Source organism: Onychostoma macrolepis, chromosome 24 (genome assembly GCF_012432095.1).
Source record: "Onychostoma macrolepis isolate SWU-2019 chromosome 24, ASM1243209v1, whole genome shotgun sequence".
Lineage (NCBI taxonomy): Eukaryota > Metazoa > Chordata > Actinopteri > Cypriniformes > Cyprinidae > Onychostoma > Onychostoma macrolepis.
Window position 1 is genome coordinate 6,565,146 of NC_081178.1, and position 25,258 is coordinate 6,590,403.

Sequence of the window (25,258 nt, forward strand, 5' to 3'; positions counted from 1 at the left end):
AACACAAAGTAAAAAACTATAAATGAATGTGAATAAAATAACTCTCATATAATGTGTTTTTGATGAGAAATGTTTGAAATCACACCGAGCTCATTATGATTGAGTTTATAAACTCATCACATTTGTGATGTTCTTCCCATGGGCTAGTACACAGTGTGTGTGGTCCATGTGGAGGCAAATAAACACTTTTTTTCACACTCGTTGTCGGTGGAAAGCAGCACAGAGTGAGGATCGCTTACACTGACCTCTGAGCAGTTAAGTAGGTCAGAAAGCAAGGCCAAATCTGGACATTTAAATGTGTTGCTCTGGATAACGTTGACCTCCAGCCAACATTTACAATAAAACCATCCTGCAATTTCACTTTCACAAGCATACTCGCACAATCACTGACAAAACACAGACATAAATGAGCAAACACACACACACACACACACACACACACACATTAGGCTCCAGGGGTCTGCAGCGATCTCTCTCGCACTCTTCGGCCCCGCGTTTGGCACAGAGAGACCTGACCCCGCTGAGAGGGCCATGAGAAAGACGCAGGTGACGTGACAGGCATTTCCTCCTCCAGAGGAAGAATGATAGACGTGTCCTCCTCTGACCCCTCGGACTCCAAACAAACCACGACAGCCCTTAACCCGGCCCGCTGCGCCCCTGCTCTCTTAAAGCACACTGACATTTTAAAGTGAAGGCATTAACATGTCAGGTCTGAGTAACAGTGGCAGACATGCGGCCAAAGGCCTGCCCACGGTAATTAAAGGCAAACAGGAAGTGCCTGAACTGTGAAATTGAATGTTTGGTTTTGCTGAAACAGACATTTATCTGGAAATGATGTAAATATTGGGGATTCCGTATCAATAACCTCAGTGTCAGATTATCAGTGATTTGAGGCAAATTTCACTGGTATAAACAGGAAATGTGATTATAGTTAGTTTTTCCATTGGATAAATGTGCATACGGTGGGAGTAGAGCTATATTATATTTTATGAAATTAGTTTAAATTATTAGTTAAGCATTAGTAAATAGTCAATTCATTGTTAATAAAGCATTGTTCCAACATTAATAAGCATTAGTAAGCAGTTTATAAATACAGCTATAAATGTTTTGTTCTTGAGCATATCTATAATGTTTAATAATTGCATTTTCATACTTTATTAATGATCAATTTATCATTTCTAAATTATTACGTTATTTACAAACCAGTTATTTAGGAGCTGTCAGTGGTTCATAAGATCATTTAGAAAGTGTACGTAAATGATTAATAAACTATTTAAATGTATATTTATAAATCTTTAATGTTTCATGATTAAGTCAGGTAGTTATAAAACATTTAGTAGTTGCCAGCCATCTATTTTTGTGAGCTCATCTGAAGTGAGGACTATTTGTACCTTGTAAAGCATTTACAAAGGAGATGTAAAGGCTCATTTATCTTCCAAACAGAAAAGTTAAACAAACACAACACAGAGGGATACAGAACACAGAAATATCGTTTCAAGATGCAAAAAATGAAACTGTACAACTGTACACTTGATAAAAAATGAAAAATAAACCTCTGCAATTTCATAGAAAAAAAAATTAAATAAAAATGCAAGTGTACGGTCGTACAGTTTAATTTTTTTGCATCTTGAAATAAATATTTCTGAGTTCTGTATCCCTCTGTGTTGTGTTTGTTTTCTGTTAGGAAGATAACTGAGCTTTTAAATTTCCTTTGTTATAGATATGCTTATAAATCAAGAACAAGGCATTTATAGCTTTATTTATAAACTGCTTACTAATGACTATTAATGTTGGAATAATGCTTTATAAAGGATGAACTGACTATTTACTAATGCTTACCTTCATAGCGTGCAGTTATTATAAAGTGTTACCCATTTTTCTTAAATATAAATACGCATGGGTGTGTATTTATACATACATAATAAATATACAGAGTGCACACACATATACTATGTAAACAAAACTTATTTTAGATGCGATTAATCACGATTAATCATTTGACAGCACTAATATTATATATATATATATATATATATATATATATATATATATATATATATATTGTATTTTCTATATATCATTTTAATAATATTTTAAAATATTTTTATAAGTAAATATTTTAGAAATATATGTATACATTACACATGTATTTGCTGTAAGACTCTTGTTTACTGTAATATGTATATAATGTATTTTATTTATAATATTTATAATGATTTATATTACTATTTATAATTATTATCATTTTATAATATTATAAAATAATTTATAATATTTTTATTTTATAATACTTTATTTGTATTATTTTAATACAAGTATTGTAAAGTATTTATATATTAAAGATAATAGTGCATTTAATTTTATAAATAAATAAATACATTTTAAAAACTGTAATGTTTTCAATGGATTTTTTAAAAACTTATTTTTATTTTATAATGTTCATGTATTTATGTATTTGCTGTTAAATGGATTAAAATATTTAAACCAAACAGCCATTATGATTCATAAAGTTTGCAACAAAATACAGTACAATCAATCAAGGCATATTTTCCTCACCATCATTCACTAAATTAACACCAACACAATATTAATGCATTTTTGTCAACACTCTTATACTCAAAAGTCACAGAAAGAAATCAATATGATATTGATAACACAGACTCCAGGGTATGTAATAGCCAAAAAAAGCGCATTTAAATCATCACAATATATACTCAATAAATTGTCTAAAATCAGCAAACTCCTCAGCGGTATGTGGAGCCACACTTGAACAAATCAGCAAGTCATAAAGAATTTATAGAAACCATGATTTACATTTTCCTTCTTTGACTGAGCTGAATGACTGAACGTTCTCAAAATCTACCCTGGGCTGAATACTGTAATCTCCTGATTTCTCCTTTGTTCTTGTGCTTTTTCTAGGCAAGCAGTTCTGGGTGTTCAAGGACACAATGCTACAGCCTGGCTACCCGCAGGACATCTCAATGTTTGGAAACGGCATGCCGGCGCAGAGTATAGAGACAGCCGTCTGGTGGGAGGACGTGGCCAAGACCTACTTCTTCAAAGGAGATAGGTATGTGCACAGCATGTGTGTGTGTGTGTGTGTATGTGCACTCGGCCATGTGTGTGTTTTAACTTTCTCTGTTTATCTATATCCAGGTATTGGAGATATAATGAAGACTTGAAAATGATAGATCCTGGTTATCCCAAATCCATCACTGTATGGAAGGGTGTTCCAGATTCTCCACAAGGAGCGTTTGTGGACAAAGCTAACGGTAATTTTATTATAATCATTTTTTACATTACAATAATTTTATATATATTTTTTTATGTCCATTGTTCATTCAGAATAGAAATTATTTTTTCAAATCAAACTGACAAATACTGTACTGTAATATTTGTAATATAATTTATTGTCATTTTTTTATTATGTAATCATCCAAACTAGTTTATGTTGTTGGCCATTTTAACAAAGTTTTTACGCCTTATACTTGAAAATGTAATCAAAATTTTAATTATCTACTCACCCTCATGTCGTTTCAAATCCATAAGACTTTCCTTCTTCTATCCGAGATGCCTTTGTACTGCAAAAATGCCATAAAAGCTCTGCAAAAATGATCTATATGACCCATGTTCCATATTCCAAGTCTTTTGAAATCATACAGTAGCTTTGTGTGAGGAACACACCAATATTTAACATCCCTTCTGCCTTGGCTTTCAAATTTAATGCGTAGAAAAACTTGAAATATTGTGCACAAGTCACATAAACCACTTTTATGGAGGCGAAACATTCATTTTAAGACAACTAACTCCTTAATAAGATCATAACTTGGTATTTTCAGTAGAATTTTTTCAGCTAGTTATTAGTGCTGTGGTGCTCATGCAGGCAACACGAGTTTGAATCCGGCTTGCAACATTTCCAAACCTCATGTCCTCACCATCTTCCCATAATTTCCTGTTGTTTCTCTACTACATTCTGTATAAAAAAGCCAACAATGGCAGAGAAAGTATTTGGAACCCAATTCGGAACCAACATAAAAAGCGCTTCAGAAAAAGGGAAAAACCAATAATGATTCTAAACATATACAAAACTTAAATAAAGTCTAAAGACTCATTAGTGAACTAATTTAAACTACAAACAGACCATGCAGCGCCTTAAATTTTCATGCATTTGACCCCGAATGTTTTCTGTGCATTAAGAAGCAGTGTCATTCTCGTTTACGCTGGCCTATTTTCATTCTGCTCGAGAGCACATTTCTGAAAGGTTGGTTGTTTCGGGGCGAGTGTGAACATCTCTGGCAGGAGCTCTCAGGGTGGGGACGTCTTGCATGAGTTCAGTCCGTAGCTGCAGGCGCGCAGGTCGACAGCCATGCACATGCCATCTGTACCCAGCCCCGCTGCCAGGTTTGCCCGTGGACGCAGGCGCTCATCTGAGCGTGAAGGGTGGATTGATATTCCAGGGAAATTGTTTGGCTAACCACACTTTGAAAGTGATTGTGGGCTTTCTTTCAGCCCTGTCTCTGCACGTTACCCAAAAGGCCTCTGTGGGCGAGACAGAGTTGAGAAAATTGACCCTAATTATGTGTCATCATGGCCAGCCGATCATGGGGAGATGGGAAAGGATAGCGTTTTTTTTTTTCCCCTGCGCTCTAGTCCTGCAAATATCGATGTTACAATAACCCGTGGTCTTATGATAAGCCTTTCAGATCACGCTTTTTAGATCACACTGAGCTCTTCTTCCAGTCTGGAACATTTTTATTTCCAGGATTTAGAATCTTTGTTCAACAGATTTAGTGGAGAGTGACAGGAAATTAGCAGGGAGATGTGAGATCAGGATTAATCTCAGATTGGAACTTGCATCAGCCCACATGTGCACCATGGCTCAATGTCAATGCCAGTTGGCCTGAACAACCCAAAAATAGATGACAGGTCTGATGACACTTTGGACTTTTATTTGTCACTTTTTTTGGTAATTGAAAAAAATGTCTTAAATACATTTTACATATATTTAGAATATATGTAAAAGTACATATATACTAACTATGAAAACAAATAGAAAAATAATAATAAAAAAAAACCATAAAACATTAAATTATATAAAATATATATTTTTAGATTTTACATTTAAAAATTATTTATATTTCCTAAAATTATAATTATAAAATATAATTGGGATATTTTAAAATATAAAAAGCTAAAATATTTTTAATTTTATAATATATTTTTAATATTTTAATTAGTTTTTGTTTTTATATTTTCTGTTCTCATTTTAATTTTAGTTAGTTTTAGTAATTGTGTAGTTGTGTTTTGTCATTTGTATTAGCTTTTAACTATGTCTGTATAGTTTTTATACATTTTTATAGCAGTTTTAGTTTTAGTTATTGTAGTATGCGAATTTAAAATAAATGAAAATGAGAATGAAAATGAGAAAAATGTTGCCTTGAAAGCTACTGTAGCTTATATAAATTACATTTAACTTTTTTTAAATTATTATATTTCAGATAAAGTTTTTTTTTTTTTTTCAGATAAAATAAAGTTTTATTTCAAGTAACAAAAGTTTATTTTATGGTTTTAATTTTAGTTAATAACACTGAATCAATTTAAATGCTAAGTGAATTTAGGCATCACTATATTATAATGTACAGAATGAAAAACAGATATTCACTTTGAGGTTTGCTAAAGTTTATACTTAACAAGACTTACTTGATTAAGTGAGTGTCAGATGACCGTAAAAGAAATCAAAAGTATAAATAAATGTCTCCTGTGTCGATGCTTTGCAGGTTTCACTTACTTCTACAAGGACAAAGAGTATTGGAAGTTCAACAATCACAGGCTGCGGGTGGAGCCGGGCTACCCTCGCTCCATCCTCAAAGACTTCATGGGATGCGACCTCACACCCATCGACCCTGACATGCAGCCGACGGAGGACGAGGACGTGGTGATTAAACTGGACAACGAAGCCAGCACGGTCAAAGCCATCGCAATCGTCATTCCCTGCGTCCTGGCGCTCTGCCTGCTGGTGTTGATCTACACCGTCTTTCAGTTCAAGAGGAAGGGGACACCCCGACACATACTGTACTGCAAACGCTCCATGCAGGAGTGGGTGTGAGTCACACGGCCACAAGACACGGTGGCGTAAACACCCTAAACTTGCGGACTTTGGCTCTCGACCTGCGTCTCACTCAAGGAGAACAGCGAGGGCCTTTGCTTTGATTCCCCCCTCCAGGAGACGAGGGGCGCATTTCCCTCCAAAACTCCCTTCTCTTGTCCCATTGGCCCCAGTGCACCCGCTGTAGGACTTGCGGGAGGCTTGCGGGATTGCAAGGATCCCATGGTGCATTGCGCCATCCAGTGCCACCGTTCGATGTGGAAATCGCTGATTGCTATACCTTTAGGTTTTAAAAGTGCACGCTGAAAACATGAAAAAATTAACGAAAATGTCGCTGGAGTCGCGTTTTTTTTTACTTTTTCGAATTTTCGCTTGACTCCGATCTATTTATTTTCAAACAGAAATATTTACGATTCCCTTTAAAGCATCCCAAACCAAATAAGACTCCAAAGAGGATCTTTTTTCTTCTTTTTACTTTTTTTTATTATTATTATTATTTTTCCCTCCCTGCTCTAAATATTTTGCAGTGATATGTAGTGGGGGGAGTTTTGACTGTTGTGGCAGTCTGTCTCAAAAACAGGGGCCAAAATATTCTGCAATATTTTTAATAGCCTTAATTATTGATTGTGTTGTTGCTTTTGTTTTCGTTTATTCGTTTTTTTTTAAGCACCGCTTCGTTTGTCCTGTCGGAACGGCAGTGCAATATTGCTTTGCTCCCTTTGAGATCGATTTGAGACCTCATTTTTGCCAGGGGCCGCACTGGAACGGGGCGGGACTCCTTAACCTCTGCCTAACATATCAGTCAAAACAGAGGGAAGACCAAGCCACTGCAACGACGAATACTTTATCGCGTTTTTTCCGTCCGACGGTAGAATTGCAATGCAAAGGAAGTGCTTGAACCGTTTATCGTGCTTAACGCTCACTCGTTTGGTCGTGTTTACACGGACAGAGATTTGAGAATTCGTTTCTTCCCTTTTTCCGAAAGGTTGCTGTTCGAGACAGAGCATGTCATCTCCTTCGGACTGCCTTGTTTTTAGGTCTGGATGGGATCCGAGAACCTTGACGTTTGAACCAGAACCACCAGAGCAACTCAGGACAGCGCTTGATTCAAAGTGTATGCAAGCCTTCACATCCAGTCCTGTGTCTTTATTATCAACCGAGAAGAAAATCAAGGATATATCATGTAACGTTTCACCATTGCTTGTGATCGGAAGTTTCTGCGAAAGGATCGGATGATTTTTTTTTTTTATGGAGTCAGAACTTTCGGTTCAATTCATGTCTCGCAGTCTGACGCTAGATCGGTCCTTTGCATCGAACGGATGTATGTTTGAACATACAGTTATTTGCTTGCATTAGCATTTTTTATGTTTGTTTTTCATTTTTTTGGTACATTTGAAATCAAATGGTCTCAACCTCAACTTTAAAGTGGTACTTAAAGTGCTAAGCTGTCATCCGGCACGTTTCCTTTAGATACGAGAAAAAAAGAAAAAAAAACGTACGTGATCTAAAGGAAACCATATACGTGTTTCTGGCAAGCAGTGTTTGAATGTGTGTCTGTATTGATGCTAGATTTTTCTTTTTTCTTTCTTTTTTCCTTTTTCATTGTTTTAAGAAAAAAAGGAAAAAAATGGGACATTCTTCAAATTCATGTACTTCATGACTTGGTTTGGGACGAACCGTCCTGACAGACTTAATAAATTAATCAGTATATGATTAAAATGCCTTTTAGCGCTTTGTTCACATTTACTATACATACATATTCAGTCTGGGAAAATATAAACATCTACTCTTTCAACTAACACAAATACCATGGTAATAGCATAGTATTTTAGTACGGTAATCATTTAGTACCACACAATATATCAAAACACTATGGTATTACCATGGTACAGCCACAATACTTTTCTGACTTTCGTTCACTTACAAAAAATGTACCATGGTATTTTGGACATTGTACCATGATACTATTATGTTATTTACTATGGTATTTTTGACATTTTACCATGGTACTACCATGGTGTTCTCAACATGGAACTGGGGTAATATTTTGGACATTTTGCCGTGACATTTGAACATAGTAAGTGCCATGATACTACTACGGTATTTTGAACATGGCACCATGGTACTATGGAATCTACTATGGTATTTTTGACATTTTACCATGACATTTGATCATGACACCATGATACTACTATGGTAGTTAGACCATTTTACCATGGGACTGCTATGGTATTTTGAACATGGTACCATGATACGACTATGGCATTTACTATGGTAGTTTGAACATTTTACCATGGGACTGTTAGTATTGTACATGGTAGCATTATACTACTATGGTATGTACTTTGGTATTTTGGACATTTTACCATGGTACTGGTAAATTGAAAATGTACCATAGCACTACCATCCGATTTTACACAATGTACCATTACTGCCATGATATTTTATATATGGTATCATTTGACCATGGTACTACTATGGTATTTTTAACACATACCATGGTATTACCATAGTATTTTTGACTTTTTATCATGGCAATACAATGGTATTCTGATATACAATGGTATTCTGTACCACTGTATTAAGAACACGTGACATATTCTTGGAAATACCATGTAAATACAATGTCATGTGAGTTCCAGTACCATGGTATATCTCAAAAGCCTCTGATGTACCATGTACAGTACATTTTGTAAGTGTTCAATCCACTCTCTTTCTCACTGTGTATATGTGTGTATGTGCGCATTCGCATGAGTGCATCTGAACGTTTCCCAGAATCCCAGCCGATCAAACAAAAGTCAGCTTTGAACAGCTGAGAGGAAACGACAATCATTAAATAATCCAGAAAATCGAGTATCATAAAGGTGGTGTGTATCCTGTGGTTATATTTAGCTAGAATGATAAGAATCAGAGCATAAAATATGAGACGGCGGTGGGCAGAGGCATTTAGAACTCGCCAAGTGCAAAAGTAAACAGAGACAGCCGCAGCCCATGCGCATTCTGATTGGCCGTTGGGGCGCTGGCATGGTGGATGAGGTCAGGTCGGGCATCCAACTGCCATCTATGTTCCAATTCAAATCTAGCTCAGCAAAATGACTGCGGCCATGGTTACTGCAAGCATAACGGCTGAGATGAGAGATTAAAGCGCTAAATGATCCGAATTACTGTCTGTGACTGTTTTTTTAAACGTTAATCACTCTAAACCGACCAGCAATGTTGATATGGGATGGGATAATAGGGATGTGCGAAACTACAAATTGTCAAATTCAAGTACTCGGTGGGTCGTCTGAATGACTAGTCAACTAGTTAGGATCAAATGTAGGGCCAAAAATATCTGATGCATGTACACTACTATTCAAAAGTCTTGGGTTGGTAAGACTTTTTTGTGATGATTATGAAATATGTTTCTTCTGCTCACCAAGGCTGCATTTATATGATACAAATACATTGAAAACTCTAATATTGTGAAATATTATTACATTTGAAAATAACTGTTTTCTATTTAAATATATATTAAAATGTCATTTATTCCTGTGATGCAAAGCTGAATTTTCAGTATCATTCCTCCAGTCTTCAGTGTCACATGATCCTTCAGAAAGCTTTCAGATATGCTGATTTGCTGCTGCTCAAGAAACATTTCTTATTATTACCAATGCATAAAACAGTTGTGCTGCTGAAACCCATGAGATTTTTTCCCCCGAATTCTTCAGTGAAAAGGAAGTTCAAAAGAACATCTATTTGAAAAAGAAAACATCTGTGACATTATGTCTTTACTGTCACTTTTGGTTAAATTAATATGGAAGGCAGTTTCTGCCACCAAATAAAATAAAAAAATATATATATAAAGGTAATTGCAACTTTTTAGCAAGCAATTCTTACTTTATCGGAAAAGTCTGAATTGTGAGATAAAAAAGTCGCAATTACATTGTTACAATTTTTTTAGTGTGTGGTGCAAAAAAACAAACAAAAAAAAACACGTAATTGTGAAATGTAAACTTAGGATTCGGAGGGGGAAAAAAACTTTGAGAGAAAGTTTATATTTCACAATTTTGATTTTTTTTTTCTCAAAATTGCAAGAAACAAAGTCCAAATTATGAGATATAAACTCAGTTATAAAAACAGTTGCAATTAATTTTTTTTTTTTTTTTCATTTTTTATTCAGTGGTGTAAAAATAAATAAATAAATAATAAATAAAACAAACAAACAAACCCTACACCTTTAAATGGTAGTGTACATAAACTATAAAAGTAATTTTTTTTTTTTTTATTATTATTAAATTAGTAAAATAATATATTCATCTGACTATAATTTTCTTAAAAGTGGTGAATTTGTTTTTCAATGGAATCAATGGTGGAATAAACTAAAGATTTATGCTGAAAATCTAATGATCATGCTAAAGCTCAGTGTTCTAAATGTTCACTGTGAAGTTGTGTCTCTAAATTCATCCCCTTTAAACTGCAACAAAAATATTTAAGCATAAAAAATAAAAAATCTACTATTTGAACTAATTTTTGGATGTCTATCTGACTAGTTGATCAGAAACGGACGAGCGTGCGACGCGTGTGTTTATTCACTAAGAAGCTAATCTGTCGTTGTGTGTGAACAGTGAGTCTGGTCTCTCTCTGAACGTTTTCTGTCTAGCCGACAGAACTTGTGGTGCTAACTGGACCTACACTGGTGAGCGTCATCCTGTAATCTTTTGGTGCTGTTATTATTTTAGACATTATGGATTTACACTTGATTTGATGATGGTCCGTGCAGAAGTAATGTATTCGCGCTCATGTAGCACTAGTCGTGATGGTGCATGGATTGGTAGTTTAGTGTGTTAAAGCCTTGCATATATTTCTTGTGTGTTCTGTGAAGGCCTTAAGCTTCAGCTAAGTCAGGTGTCAAAGGTCGTGCCGCCCATCGGCTACATGTTGGTGCTAGACCCTGATTCATGTTTACAGTTTCTGTAACTTTAGCAAAGATGTGGTTTTCTGTTTGCTTTGCGACATGGTATCATTTATTCTCCAGACTAACGTCTCAGTTCCTCCAACTCATTAGCATCTGTGCTAATCTCAGTCATCCTCATTGTCATGTGCATCGTCTTGCCATCCTGATTATGTTAAACGATTCCAAATGAAGGAAACAAACGAAGTCTGAAAAACATGTTTATACTTTTTTCATTCTGTCTGTAGCCCTGTATTTGTGATGTATCTGTTGACGATCCATTTCATTGATCAATAAACTCATTTGAACATATTTCCCCTGAGCATTTGTGTGTTCATCTACCTCTACCATCGTCATGCATCCTCATTTTCACTCTTTTGTGGTTGATTCATTACGGATCATTCCAAGTCCAAACATCCCTGTCTCTGAAAAAACAAACAAAATTTTTTTTTGTTAAAACTAAAATAAAAACGAACTAAAAATACTATAAAATACTTTATATGAGAATGTATAAAATATAAGTAGAAAACATTTGCCCAAAAAATTCCAACATAAATATTTACCAAAAAAAGGAAATAAAAAAACTGAACTAAAACTAAAACAGATTAACTTTTTTAACACTTAAGTTTAAATACAAAAACAAATTGACAAATAAAACCGAAATAAAAACTCTAATAAAAAATAAAAAAGTATACAAAATGATAAATTCAGAAATTTTATCAAAAATATATGCACACACATAAAACAATACACACAAACTAGAAAACTCTAAAACAAACAGATTACAGCATAAAAACTAACTAGACTTTTTAAAAGTTTTATAACTTATAAAATATGAATATAAAGCATTTTCTCAAATAAATGCATTAAAAATATTCCCACACACGCGCCCACACACTCAAAACTAATAATTCTGAACAAAGAAATTAAGACAATGAGCTTTTAAAGATGTTGCCAAATCATTTCCAGGGCATTTTTTTATGAAAACCTTCCATTTCGTAAAGCGATAGACTTAAATAGGCTATAAATATGTTGCCATAATTACAAAGTCCTTTTAATTAAAGCGCTTAGTGTTCTTTTAAATAACATTATATATGAGATTTTCGCAAACATTGATTGTCTTTATGAGTGTCTCCAGGCAGATGTGCATGGATGCAGCCAAAGCTAGGAGTCACAATTGCAGTGAGAGCTCATTATCCTCATTAGTCGGACTGTGCTAAAGCGATTCGAACTGCAGGAAGAAATTAGCTCCATTTCTCAGAATATTGACTTGCTCGTGGGGATCATTCTACTCTCCACGCCTTACTGACTTTTCTGAAATATCACAATATCGCTAAGACTGAAACAGCAAACACCCACACACGCTACCAACAGACAGCATAACCTATAGATTCCATACACAAACATAACATACAGGCTGACAAATTAGATTACTTCTGTACAACTCTTACCAAAAACTCTTGCTATGCTTTTTGTTTGAATAGAATGAACCACATGACCTACTTTTTCCAAAATATGCAGTACAATAAAGAGAAGGAATACTGTATCCAACAATGGAGTTCAAACAAATTTAATTTCCAGACAAATAATAATGTACTCACTATTTGGAGAGCCAAATGTTCAGACATTTTTTTTTTTTGACAAAACAGGATAAAAATGCAAAATAATCATTTTGAATTTTTTGGAATCATTTCAGCAAAAAGATTTGTTCACTGACCCTTTTAGCAGGTTCCTTTATTTCACCAGTAGGTGGCGACAAGTGAATTTTGCAGTAGTTTTTTATGCCACAATTCTCTCACTGAATCATTTGTTAAAACGATTAGAAAAACACAATCAAAACCTTTACCTCAGTTTTCATCCACGATTTGTTCGCTTAAAAGATTTGCGATAAAACAGAATCATTCACAAATGGAAGTACTACGTCCAGCCTGCTTGACACAGAAATATCGTATCTCGCTCAGAAGGTTCTACAAAATAACAGACATTACAAAAAGTAAAAAGATGTAGTTAATTGTCACCTTGACAAGTTCAGTTTTTTCAAACGGCAACCTGATCTCATGGCAATTCACACATATTTTACGAGGTGGCCAATTCGTACAAATTGCATAACCTGGCTCATATGAATTCGTACATTTTGTGAAAAATCGTACATATTTTATAAGGTGGCAAATTTGTACAAATGACCCCCCTTAACCCCGCCCCTAAACCTACCCCTCACAGAAAACGTACAAAATCGTACAAGTGAGGTCGTGCGATTTGGTACGAATTAGCCACCTCATAAAATACGTACAAATTCGTGAGTGAGTGTTGGAAATGCACACAATAAAATGGACGTAAAGTTTCCGATTTGAACCTGAAAATGCACCATGGTATATTCATTCATATACTTCACATTTTAGTCATCCAAAAATAAGAAAGAAAACGAGTTTACAAATAACTTCCTTAAAACACACAATGTAAGGAAGGAACAAAAAGATATCCAAAACATAAAATAGCACTTTATATTACTTATTTAGTTATGTTAGTAAGTACATTAGCAGGGTTTTCAAACTTTTTGATGCCAGGGGTTCCCAAGTGAGAAAGTGTAAGGAAAAAAAATATTAAGTATTGTAGATATGTTGTTTCCTGAATTAAATACTTGGCTTTTATGTTGTCCTTGTACTAAAACAATATAGCTTAAAGGGAACATTACCAAAAGATCTTTGTTAGCTGACATATTTTTGTTAGCTGGGATGAATATTTTCTCTATTATTTACTATAATTCTATATTCGTTCTGCAGTCAAGTCATTACTTTCCCTAAACATGCATAAACTACAGACTTCAAGTTCAAACACAACAAGTATTTTGCACTCAATGACACCTTCTACATCTGAACATCCTAAATATCTAGTGACTTACTCAATGCATTAGAAAAGAAAACCTGATTAAACCAGTAACTGATTAGTCCACTCAGAGACTTGTGCAATATTGCATGTGGCCCTGCTAATGGTTCTAACCTTTGTAGTAGCTTTAATGATCAACATTTAACTGGAGGCCTGCAGGCTGGAAACATGTTCTCTGGGAACTAATCAATACACGGCATGGTTCACTTGACTGCAAGACATTAATCTGCGGCAAACAGCCAAACACAAACACTATATAATGGAGGTGTTTTTAGTACTGCATTTAATACCTACGTCAGCTGTCTTTCTAGAGAACCGGGCATGTGTTTCCAGGTACTGGGATTCTTCCTCCGTCTGTTTTACACATCCTGAAGCATCCCCTCAGCTCCCACGAGTGATCATTTCTGCCTAATTTAACCTGCCACAGAGACGGTAGCTGCTGAAACATTTAGCTAACTTAGAACAGAGAGAGAGAAAAAGAATGATGGTGGAAAAAAGTGAGAATTAGGGATGAATTAAAGGACAGAATACAAAGTAATACGAGTTTCAGGAACAATGAGGTGATCTAAAACTTTCTGATTGAAGTACTACAAAAATCAAGAACCCTCAAGCAGTTTCAAACCCGACCTTCTTTCTTCTACACATGAGGAGAATTTTCAGGAATCTTCACATAGCTTTTTTTCCATCAAAGTTCAGAGTGACTAAAATATAAAGGTTACAAAAGTATAGATTGATTCCCCAAAGAACCTTCCAGTGAACAGTTCTTAAAAGAATACATTTTTTCTTAGTGTGAAGAACATTTTAACAATCTAAAGAACCTTTTGTGCAATAGAAAGGTTTCATGTTAAAGGTTCTTCATGAAATCAATGCCAATAAAGAACCATAATTTTGAAGGGTGCAAAAATAAAGGTTCTTTATTGGCATCTATGGTTTCATGAAGAACCTTAAATTTCCATTCTAGAAAAAGGTTCTTTATAGTGGGGAGCAGTTCTTTAGAGTTTTAAAATGTTCTTTACACTAAGAAAAAAATGGTTCACTGAAAGGTTCTTTGGGGAACCAATAATGATTCTTCTTTGGAAAAAAAAAAATTTTGGAAACTTTATTTTTGTGTGTGGAAAGTTATCAAGTGTGGCTATCAAGCTGAAACATGTCTGTAAAAATAAAAAGCACCATAGAAGTAGTCCATACCACTTGTGCACTATATTCAAAGCCATATGAAGCTTTGTGGGAGAAACAGGCACAACAACATATAAGACACTCACTGAAAAACATACCTTAGTTTCAAGTACTGTATCTGAGTCAGTTTCATCTTCAGCTGAGGTTCTCAGCAGGTGTGTTTCTCGTCATTTCCCTGGTGGCTCTGAACCATCTGGGGATAAAACACACAAAGAGTTCATGCACTTGTAAGTTCATGATCTCTAAACACTTTCCAAACATGTCAGAGGTGTTTTGGAAATATCTGGGCTGAGTGATCTCCTGTGGTTTCCAACCTGAAGAGAAAAAAAATGCTACAAGACAGCTGTTTAGTGTTTGAGGCTGCACTGCATGTGGAAAAACATCAGCATCTCATTCATCTTTATAATAATCTTCTTAAAAAATTATAGATTTTTTTTTTCAAAAATCAACTGCCGTAGAGTGTCTAAACAGGCCCTAAACAGGTTAATACGTTTCACTTCTAATGCACAATATGCCCAGAGCTCTTATTGTATTTCAGATGAATCTCTCAGAAATATAATTTCCTTCACCAAAATTGCAGTGGAATGATAATTAATAACATGGCCGTCTGACAAAGCGCTACAATCTAATCTTCGGGAGATCAGTAGAACGAATGGGAAAGCAATTAATAGCACTCAATGGAGTCAGCATTTCCATTTGTTTATGGCAGAGTAGAATACAATTTCTGAATATTTTCACTCTTAGAACAGAGAAGCAACTTAGAAAGCTATTGTAACCAAGTCTCTTCCTAAATAAGAAATAAAATTAGTTTACAAATAACTTCCTTAAAACACACAATGCAATGAAGAAACAGTACTTTAAATTATGTTGTACTGTTATTATGTTATACTGTATTAGTACTGATACGGTTTTCAAACTTTTTGATACCAGGGACTACCAAATGAGAAAGTGTGAGGAAAAAATATTAAGCATTGTATTATAAAGATATGTTGTTTTCTGAATTAAATACTTGGCTTTGTACTAAATTGTCCTTGTACTGAAACAATTTTCTATCATGTATTAAAGGACAGATGTAAAATTAGATGTACAAACCAGAATAATAATAAAAAAAACATTTTGTCTTACAAAATTAAAAATATAAAAATCAATATACTGTATGTGTTAAAAAATAATTGCATTAAATTAAATATTTAATTAAAATATTAAAGTAACATTGATTTGATAGAACTAAAAATAAAATAAATCTGTCCCATTTTACACCTCTGGAACACAGCTGGAAAACACACACACACACACACACACACACATATATATATATATATATATATATACTGTGCATATGCATACACATCGTCAGTGATCCCTGGGAAGTATTTGAACATGTAGGTAACAGTTTAGAAATGTCATAGCATTATATAGGCAATAACATTTCAAAGCAAGTACAATTTTACTTAAGCATATTGAAAAACTTCCTGGTTTTTAAATGCTTGTGGCACATACTCATAGTAAAAGTGATGAAATCACCTTGACACCACTTAAGTCATTGCAAAAATGGCTCAGAGAAATTCTAGCATCATTTGTTTGCAGATATGTGTTATCTAACACAATGGCATTCATGTATTTTCAAGTACTGCTTAAGTGTTAAAATGCTTGAACATTGGGTCATCGCTCTGTGCTTTATTTAGAAGGGTGAAAAGATGAAACAAATTAAATAAAAAAGCAGAAAAATATTGTATTTTATGTACAAGGGATTTATTGAAGCTGACCTGGCACTCTTCATGCGCAATGGTCTGTGAAGGAGCCATCGCTTCAGAAGAGGCTGTACTTTTAAGCATATTAGTTCAAGGAGTGTAGAGATGACTCCAAAGACCTGCAGGGAACAAACAGTACTGACAGGATGTAGACTTATCTTTAGCTGGTAGTTTTAAAATATCAGGAGTTATACACATTTTGAAAATGCATGAATATAGAAAACAACCTATCCTGTAAAATGGATACATAAGTTACGTTAAACTCCAACTAACTACTTCAGAAAAGTTTATAAAATAGATCTGAGTGCTTGATCTGCATCAACAGACTATGGAAGATTGTCGCAGAAATAAATAAATAAATAAATGTCATTGCAACCTTTTATCTCACAATTCAGATTTGTTTTATTTTTAAAGACTTAAGACTGTAAATATTATTAATAATAATAACAATAATGATTTTTTTTTTTTAAATCGTAATTCTGACTGAATTCAAAATTCGGACTATTTTTCCTTCAGTTGCAAGGTTATATATCCCAATTCAGACTTTTCTTTTTTTTTTCAATCTTTAAAATTCTTAAAAAGAGTTTATATCACACAATTCTGAGTTTATATCTGAGTTAGAATTGTGAGATATAAACTTGTGAGATAAAAACAACCTTTTTATCCCATTGTGGAAACAAGCTTCCATAAAAGACAGACACAATTCTGGTAATTATTTAATCATTTGAAATCTAGCTGTCAAGGCTACCACAGACTCAGTGCTAATCCGTAGCCAGAAATATCTGTACAATCAGAGTCAGGGGAGCAGATACAGAGAGAGAAGACCTTGTAAGAGACAGCAATTAAAGGACAGAGAGAGAGAAATGATATAAATGAGCAGTTTTAGACCTGTGGGGCACTAGGCTGCTGTAACTCCTAATGAGCAAATCTCCTTTGAGAGTCATGTGAACTCTTTATTCTTGGAATGTATGGACATAAAGTAAATAGGCAGGGATAAAATATATCACAGTATAAAAGAGGAGAGCGAACAGATGGATGGAATGCTTTTTAGGGACCTTCCGGGTTTTTTTTTTTACTTGCTGTGACACAATGTTTAATGGGACATTTTTTGCTGGGCGCAATGCTAATTATAGTATGTAATCAACTGTGAATAAATGAACTAGATTTATATATTTTCTTGGAGGGAAAAAAAAGTGATGCCTACCCTATAAAAGCTGGCACTTGATGCTAAGGTGTTTTCCAGAACATTGCTATACGGTTTCTAGGGCGTTCTGGGTGTTTTGTCAGGGCTGAGTTAAAAGACCCAGCCGGAAAGTCTTTATGGCCCACCTTTCACCTGGAATTAACAAGCATTTCATATCCGGATAGTATGATGGTTTGTATTTGCATCTGCATTTAAAACACTTCTCACACAGAAATGCAAAAAGTCACTTATATATTAGCTAAAACACTGCATTAAATTAAGCAAGCAAATCACAAGATCACAAGTGTTTTACAGCAATTAAAATTATAAGAGCAGAATAAAAATAAAAAGCTTCATTATAGATCCAAAATTTGGGATCAGTAAGATTTGTAATATTCTATAAATATTAAATATAAGCCTCCTACACTCATCAAATCTGCATTTGACCCTGGACCACAAAAATAAGGGTCAATTTTTTTCAAATTAAGATTTATACATCATCTAAAAGCTGAATAAATAAGCTTTCCATTGATGTGTGGTTTGTCTGATATGACAATATTTGGTCGATATACAACTATTTGAAAATCTGGAATCTGAAGGTGCAAAAAAAATCGAAATATTGAAAAAAATCGTCTTTAAATTTGTCCTAGCAATGCATATTACTAATCAAAAATTAAGTTTTGATATATTTATGGTAAGAAATTTACAAAATATATTCATGGAACATGATCTTTACTTAATATCCTAATGATTTTTTGACCCATATAATGTATTGTTGGCTATTGCTAGAAATATATTGGATGGATCAATTTAATGCATCCTTGCTTAATAAATTATTAATAAAATTTTTCTTTCAAAAAATAATATTATTTATATAATGGCAACAAGTCCCACAATCTGGCATATATTCAAATACTATCTGAACACATCCCAGATCATCCCAGGGGTTTGTTCAAATCCTTAACCCCAAGTATGAGTAACCATAATAGTGGTTTTCCCAATAGTGCATGGATCATGTACTGTTTGCTCCTTGAGTTCACTGAGAATCCTTCAGAGGACCAAGATAAACACTGTATTAGCTGGAATGAGTTTTCTTTAGGATAATGTGATCAGTTAATTGCACCTCTTGTGAGCTCAAGAAAACGTTACATCATTGATTTTCAATGACAGCAGGGTGGATCTGGGGCTCAATAGCATCATTTTGATGGTTGGGAGTAATTGTAAATTAGAATGGGACATTATCATGTTAATTTAATGAGACCTGGCCAGCGGTCGTCTGCGATCTCCTGTGGTGCTCATGTAAATTATGTTAATACGTCTACCCGGGCCGCCTGACGTTCAGACGAGCGGCTTGATTTATTTCTAATTTGTTTCACAACAGGAGAAAAAGACAAAATCTCAGTCAAGACTTATTGTTTGGCTGTAGATGTGGGTCAAAGTGAAACAGATTATGTTGATTGGAGCGCAGGGGCCGCTGATGGGGATTAAATGAGAGCTGGTCAGAGGGTAAAATGAGGGAGAAATTAAGTCAGCATTTGATTTTCATGCTGTGAAGGTTGCAAAATTCTACTGTGGACTTTTCATTAACATAATTCCCATGGCTAATGAAAAAAAAAACATCTTTGTGTTTAGTGGAAATATTACTGCTGTCAAGTGTCATTTGTTGTATACCTGATTCCTGGTGTTCACTTTGGTGAACCAGATTCTTGAACAAGACGGAACTGAACAGTTGTTCATCAGGATTACGAAGTTGAATCGGCCACAACACACAGAAACGTGAACTGGAATCTGAACTGAAACGATAGGAAGAAAAAATGACTATATTGCAATTCAGAAGAACTTACAGGAAATGCATTCTAGGGAATTCTAGGTATCCTGGTCCACAAATGTTATTATCTATCTATCTATCTATCTATCTATCTATCTATCTATCTATCTATCTATCTATCTATCTATCTATCTATCTATCTATCTATCTATCTATCTATCTATCTATCTATCTATCTATATCTATCTTTTATCCATCTCTCTCTCTATCTATCCATCCGTCCATCTCTCCATATTTATCCATCCATCGTTCTCTCTATCCATCTCTCATCTATCTATCTATCTATCTATCTATCTATCATCTATCTATCTATCTATCTATCTATCTATCTATCTATCTATCTATCTATCTATCTATCTACCTATCAATCTATCAATCTATCTATCTATCTATCTATCTATCGATCTATCGATCTCTTTTATCCATCTCTCTGTATATACATTAATCTATCTATCTGGTATATAAACCTTCAAACTTTATGGCTTTTTTAGGTTTTATTAAGGCAACATTTAAAGTTTATCTTGACAATCTTTGCTCTTTTGTTTTTGTAAAAAGAGGAGTCATATGGCTTTGAATTTCAGTTCATTTAATGCACTTCCTTCTTCCTTACTTTTAAATTCAAATTACAATTTGTCATCTTGTTTGCTACTGCAATCCAAATTCAGCAATTTAATTTACATTTAAATTCAGTTCTGAACGGTGCACAACCCTGTTGAATGTTGTTCAGAGACAATATATTTGTAAATTATAGCTTGGTTATTTTTAGAATCTATAGTTTCTCATTTTCCTTATTTTTCCACTCTGTAGATGATCTCTAATTTTTCTAAATAAAGTCATGAGAAATTTTGCATTATGTATGACAGACATAGCCAATTACCTCATGCAAATCAGAGCAGATAATGAACCACGCTAGGTAACGGTTATGGGGCGCTGAGGAGCTGCACTCTGATTGGCTGCAGTCTCTAAAGGCATCTTCATCTGCCGAGTTGATTCCTGGTTGTCTTGTTAATCGGAAATATACTAATTGCAAGTTCTGAGAGGAAGGATGATAAATCAGGAAAGTGTTTCACACACATCAGACACCTGACAAGACGAGAAATGCAACGATGATCACAGGAAACACATTCTTCCACTGATTAAATAACTGTTTGCTTAGCAGCAGATGTGATACGTCAGCACATTGTCCTCGACCTTTGCGGCTCCTGTCGGTGCTGATAAATATTAGTAAACTGTGTGGGAGTGTCCTGACATATTTGTCAGTTTGTGGGAACGCAGCATGTCCGATAAATAAGAATTGACTCAACGCCTCATTAGTCATTGATTAAATATATTAATAGAGTGACGAACCTGTTTATCACCCAGACAGTTTGCTGCTTTCTCGTTACTGAAGTTCAATCATTATTGATTTACGTGCTCATGAAAGCAGAACTCAAGTTAAAAAGAAAATGAATGCAGGGACCTATGGGACTGTATGTTATTAATGTTTTGTTTTGTTATGTATATTTATCATTTAATGTGCCATGTTTTACTTATATGTATTGTTTCTGATTTCTGATTTTTTTTTAATTATTAAAAATATAATTATTATTATTTGATCATAAACTCTCATAAAATGTTTTAATAAAATACTTTATTGTTATTTTAGTTCTTTATACTTTAAATGTTGATATCACAGTCATTAAATGGACCCTATTAGATGTAATGACTTAAAAAAAGATAATAAAATAAATAAATACAAATAAACAATAATAAAATAAAATAGATTTTCCAGTATTTACAACTGTGACTGCCCACTTTTTCAGCCTTGAAACTGGAAATTTATTTTCTCCCTAGGCATTTTTGAAAAATTATTTTCCATGTCATGAACCAAAGACTACTAAATTATTAAACTATTAAACAAAATAATAAAATAAAATAAAATAAAAAATTACAACTTTTGACTTGAAGCAAAGGTATTTTAAAATCTTGACAAAAAAAGGGAAAGAAAAAAAGAGGGGAAAATGTACTTCAATTGTTTTATGAAAAAGTGAACTTATTCAAAAAAGAAATATTTCGAATACAGCACAAGCACTGCATTCTATATATACACATTATACTTTGTAAAACATATATTTATATATAAGAAATACAAAAAAATGAATATTTAAGACATATAATAGAATGAATAAAAAATTCTGACATTTGATTTGAAGCAAACATATTTTAAAATAGGGAGAATATTAAAGGGGGGGGGGGTACATTTTTGTACTGGATTTTATGACAAATTACAGTGGGGAAAAAAATTATTTGATCCCCTACTGATTTTGTACATTTGCCCACTGACAAAGAAATGATCAGTCTATAATTTTAATGGTAAGTTTATTTGAACAGTGAGAGACAGGATAACAACAAAAAAATCCAGAAAAACGCATTTCAAAAAAGTTATAAATTGATTTGCATTTTAATGAGTCAAATAAGTATTTGATCCCCTATCAATCAGCAAGATTTCTGGCTCCTAGGTGTCTTTTCTACAGGCAAGGAGCTGAGATTAGGAGCACTCTCTTAAAGGGACAGCTCCTAATCTCAGTTTGTTACCTGTATAAAAGACAACCTGTCCACAGAAGCAATCAATCAATCAGATTCCAAACTCTCCACCATGGCCAAGACCAAAGAGCTGTCCAAGGATGTCAGGGACAAGATTGTAGACCTACACAAGGCTGGAATGGGCTACAAAACCATCGCCAAGCAGCTTGGTGAGAAGGTGACAACAGTTGGTGCGATTATTCAAATGGAAGAAATCTCCCTCGGTCTGGGGCTCCATGCAAGATCTCACCTCGTGGAGTTTCAATGATCATGAGAACGGTGAGGAATCAGCCCAGAACTACACGGGAGGATCTTGTCAATGATCTCAAGGCAGCTGGGACCATAGTCACCAAGAAAACAATTTGTAACACACTACGCCGTGAAGGACTGAAATCCTGCAGTGCCCCTGCTCAAGAAAGCACATGTACAGCCCGTCTGAAGTTTGCCAATCAACATCTGAATGATTCAGAGGAGAACTGGGTGAAAGTGTTGTGGTCAGATGAGACCAAGCTCTTTGGCATCAACTCAACTCGCCATGTTTAGAGGAGGAGGAATGCTGCCTATGACCCCGAGAACACTATCCCCACCGTCAAACATAGAGGTGGAAACATTATGCTTTGGGGGTGTTTTTCTGCTAAGAGGGCAGGACAACTGCACCGCATCAAAGGGACGATGGACGGGGCCATGTACCGTCAGGGCCAGCGCATTGAAAATGGGTCGTGGATGGGTATTCCAGCATGACAATGACCCAAAACACACGGCCACGGCAACAAAGGAGTGGCTCAAGAAGAAGCACATTAAGGTCCTGGAGCGGCCTAGCCAGTCTCCAGACCTCAATCCCATAGAAAATCTGTGGAGGGAGCTGAAGGTTTGAATTACCAAACGTCAGCCTCGAAACCTTCATGACTTGGAGAGGATCTATAAAGAGGAGTGGGAAAAAACCCCTCCTGAGATGTGTGCAAACCTGGCGGCCAACTACAAGAAACATCTGACCTCTGTGATTGCCAACAAGGGTTTTGCCACCAAGTACTAAGTCATGTTTTGCAAAGGGGTCAAATATTTATTTGACTCATTAAAATGCAAATCAATGTATAACTTTTTTTAAATGATTTTTTTGTTGTTATTCTGTCTCTCACTGTTCAAATAAACCTACCATTAAAATGATTGACTGATCATTTCTTTGTCAGCGGGCAAACGTACAAAATCAGCAGGGGATCAAATAATTTTTTCCCCCCACTGTACCTGTGAATGACATTTGTGACCCTGGACCACAAAATCAGTCTTAAGTCGCTGGGGTATATTTTTAGCAATAGCCAAAAATACATTGTATGGGTTAAAATTATGCATTACGCCAAAAATCATTAGGATATTAAGTAAAGATCATGTTCCATGCAGATATTTAGTGAATTTCCTACCGTAAATATATCAAAACTTAATTTTTGATCAGTAATATGCATAGCTAAGAACTTCATTTAGACAACTTTAAAGGTGATTGTCTCAGTATTTTTATTTTTTTTCACCCTCAGATTCCAGATTTTCAGAAGCTGTATCTCGGCCAAATATTGTCCTATACCAACAAACCATACATCAATGGAAAGCTTATTTATTCAGCTTTCAGATGCTGTAGAAATCTCAATTTTGAAAAAATTGACACTTATGACTGGTTTTGTGGTCCAGGGTCACATTTGAGGCAGCTACAACATTACATAAAAGAGTTGACTATACAAGTCTTTGACTACAAGCTTAAAAAATATTTAAGAATATTCAGTATCATTAAAAAATTAATTGCTCAAAGGAGAAAATAAATGGAATTTATACTTTTCTGCACAACACATATTCAGCATGGGGTGAGTGTCGACAATGCACCCTAAAACACTACAATCACTGCAGCAGGGATCATGTTCAAATTGTCTCTCAGCATCTGTAGCTACGGCCGTCACAGTCAGTCATTTTAATTGACACTTGTTGCTTGCATAAAAAGGTCTAAATTGCTTCCCCTGAGATGCTGCCAAAGAAGGATGATATCACTCTTACAATTATTAATTTCATTCGCTGATTTTCCCCATCAGTCAACTTGTAGGTAATTAGCTTCAAGTCCCGTTGAGACAAAGTGCAAATCAGTTTAAAAAAAATCAGCTGCAAATGGGACAGCTGTCTGTTTCTGCATGCATATAGACCATCTCACTCACTGACACAAGCACACAGGAGAGCGTTTCTCATTTCACAGTGAATTTGCCACATCAATGAGAGCTTCAGAGATCAGCTACCGTAAGACAGCAGGTCAGAAAAGACTGAACAACAATCATAAGATAGACTGAGGTCATATGCAGTCATTTACTAACCCACTGCATACTACATACTACTGTGTCTAAACTAAAATTATGTGGTAACACTTTACAATAAGGTCTCATTTGTTAATATTAGTTAATGCATTAACTAAAAAGAACTAACAATGAACAATATATTTTTACAGCACAAAGACATACTCATGCACACATACACAGAAATAAGTATTAAAGGTCTTATATCATGAAAAATCAAATTGGCCTTGGTCTTGTGAAATAAAAGCACCGAATATAGAATGAGAACATGACGCAACTTTCAGATGCAAAACCTGCAAACCCACAGCAAAATAGTGTTTATCTCAAAGAGAGTGTTTACTCAGAAGCAGCAGCAAAAAAAAAAGGGCATGTTTAAGTCTAACGGTCAGAGAAAGGATAGAAAATATTCATGAAAAATTAAATGATGCAATAAACTTGACTAATATGCAAAGAAACTTATCCTCAGGAAGAAAAAGTGAAATAAATGTGTGATATGACCCCAGTAACACACAAGC

General features: G+C 34.7%; 1 protein-coding gene across 2 annotated transcripts in view; it reads left to right on the plus strand.

Moving 5' to 3' along the window:
• The window catches only part of LOC131532905 (matrix metalloproteinase-16-like), a 68,106-nt gene extending 56,755 nt beyond the window's left edge, over nucleotides 1-11,351 (plus strand). For both annotated transcript variants that reach the window (XM_058764749.1, XM_058764750.1), the window contains 3 exons: nucleotides 2,920-3,070; nucleotides 3,157-3,272; nucleotides 5,778-11,351. In XM_058764749.1, the coding sequence (XP_058620732.1) occupies nucleotides 2,920-3,070; nucleotides 3,157-3,272; nucleotides 5,778-6,106 (596 nt within the window). In that variant the 3' untranslated portion in view covers nucleotides 6,107-11,351. The remainder of the gene's footprint in view (nucleotides 1-2,919; nucleotides 3,071-3,156; nucleotides 3,273-5,777) is intronic.
• Nucleotides 11,352-25,258: the final 13,907 nt, after the last annotated feature.